The following is a 2,344-nucleotide window of genomic DNA, read 5'->3' as shown; positions in this document are numbered from 1 at the left end:
GGCCTAAAAAATAAAGCAGTAAGTATTTTCCCTGCACAGAAACAAAATAAGTCACCCAAATCTAATTATCTCTGCACCTGTTACATCTGCCCCACCTGCAGTGCACATGGTTTTGTCCATTTGAGAAGGAATTTGCCTCTGAAAGTGAACCAGAATAAGGTCTGTAGTTTTCACAACCTCGAGGTAATCTATGTGAAGGGAATTTTATGCACAATAGCATGCATATGAACTTCAAATGGATGTTTTATATTGATGCTTGTATTCTAAGTGTGGGGTACCATTGTTAACATATCAAGAATATGATGACCTTTTTACCCATCAACATGCATATTTACCTCAACAATACATTGTTTTCTAGAACAAATAGATGCCTTCAAGAAATTATTATAAGGTGTATTTTTTTCCTCACCATAACAATGTGTGTAAATTAAGACCATTGCAGTTGAAGGTCAACAAAACAAAAATTTCATATCCAATTCCACTGTTTTTATTGATATACTGTAGGTACTTTTCTACATCTGCAAACTAGAATAGGTGTATACTAGCATTTCAGACAATGGCAGCAATGTAAGGTTGTCGGGCAAGATGTTATATGTCAGTATGGAAATACATTGGTTTATTGGTATTCATGGCTCAGAGCAGCCAACAGAACAGCGCTGAGTTTCTCCCAGACGGCCTGGACTTTAGGTGTGAAAGCAGCTCCCAGTTTGGTAGCCAAGACGATCACCAGCACTTCCAGCAGGCGCTGTGAATAGATAAAACATGTCTGATTATCTAGTAGCACACACACTGCAATTATGTGGTGCAAGTCCCTGTGGGGCACTGTTCTACAGGTAGCAGACATCTACACGTGTGGTTACTTTGTACTCACTGTACTATGAAAGCTCTTATCTACTGGGATGTTAAGACAGGTACAATGGCACATAGCATGGTAATAATAATAATAGTCAATAATTAATATTCTATATAACAATAATGAAATGTTAACATTCTATAGCACAAGTGTGTTAACTACACTATACCTTATCTAATTTGTAATGGAAAATATAGAAATGAAAAGCAAGTACATTATCAGTAACACTGCCTTCCCAGCTCATTCTCTGATATAACTTTAGTCTTTGACACATGAAATGATATAATTGATATAATTGAACTTACCTTGAAGTTTTCGGGATCAACATGAAGTTCCTGGGCATGGCTTCTGCTGAGGTCGGCCAGATAGTGTTTGACGTCATCAAGGTGTTGAATGGCATTGCCAACAGCAGTCAGCACCTTTTTGCCATGAGCTTGGACCTTGGGGTTTCCAGCGATAGCAGTGGGGTTGCTGAGGTTTCCAAAGGAGCTGAAATATCTCTGGGTCCAAGGGTACACAATCAGCACCCTAGTCATATGGGAAGAGAAAGAAATATATTACTATATCTGGGATCCTTTTACCATGTGCTATTCTAAAATTGAATAACAATGTAATAGAGTGCAAAAGAAAAAAGATACAATTTATCATTAACTCCAACTTGGTAAAGAATACAATGACCAGTAAATTAACAGATACGTCAAATAAAAGTTTAGGTAAGATTTGTTTTATTTACCTGGCCAAGACATCGCCGCCTTCATGGTCAGGGGTTATCTTTCCCCAGGTGGAGTTAATGACGGCCTTCTCTTCAGCTGTCCAGTGGACCATGTTGCCTGTGGGAGTGAGTAGCTGCTAAGGTTTCTAAACGAGAAGTAAATTGCTTCTGTACTATGGAGATTTTAACCCTGATTTATAGTTCATTTTTGCCAAGTCACACCCACTCTCCTTTTTTGCTGCGTCATTAATGCTTCTCCACCCTGCCCACCCTTGCAAATCTAATCTGGTGGGTCTCAGCCATCAGGAAGTTTTGTTTTACAGTTCATTAGTAATTGGTGTACAAGTAATTCCAAATGTGTAACTAATTCACACGTGATTGCACTAATAATATGGTCTTCTTGTTAATTACAAGGTCTTCTAAAAAATAAATCCATAGCCACATTTTGTTAATGTAAAATAAAATAGATTTGCAAGAGATTATATGGGTGGTTCTCAACCCATGAAAATTGTATGAGTTGCGAAGATTTAAAAAAAAAAATGGAACTTGTTTCCTAGCACGGCGCCAGCGATAAAAATTGTGTCCATCGGGACCCCCCAAAATCAAGTCGATCGCATGCAACTAAATCGCATGCGATGCGATCTACGCGATTTTTACATTGGAATCAATGTAAAATGGTCCCTGAGACCCGATTTTACATTGGCCCCAATGTTAAATGGCCCCCAGACCCCAATTTTTATTGTTTCCCAACCCTGATGGGTCAAATGGCCCCCCATTGT

General features: G+C 38.7%; 1 protein-coding gene across 1 annotated transcript; it reads right to left on the bottom strand.

The window, feature by feature from the left end:
* Positions 1-282: 282 nt before the first annotated feature.
* Positions 283-1,723, bottom strand: LOC146019512 (hemoglobin subunit beta-2-like). Its single transcript, XM_083152033.1, has 3 exons — positions 1,587-1,723; positions 1,159-1,381; positions 283-745 (listed from the first exon to the last, which is right to left on the bottom strand). The coding sequence occupies exons 1-3, from the start codon at positions 1,676-1,678 to the stop codon at positions 617-619; spliced, it is 444 nt and encodes a 147-aa protein (XP_083008159.1). The 5' UTR covers positions 1,679-1,723; the 3' UTR covers positions 283-616.
* Between the last annotated feature and the right edge of the window lie 621 nt (positions 1,724-2,344).

This window comes from Crinia signifera, chromosome 7, assembly GCF_055691185.1.
Source record: "Crinia signifera chromosome 7, ASM5569118v1, whole genome shotgun sequence".
Taxonomy (NCBI): Eukaryota; Metazoa; Chordata; class Amphibia; order Anura; family Myobatrachidae; genus Crinia; species Crinia signifera.
Note: the sequence above shows the minus strand (reverse complement) of the source record. Positions and strands in the feature narration are given on the sequence as shown.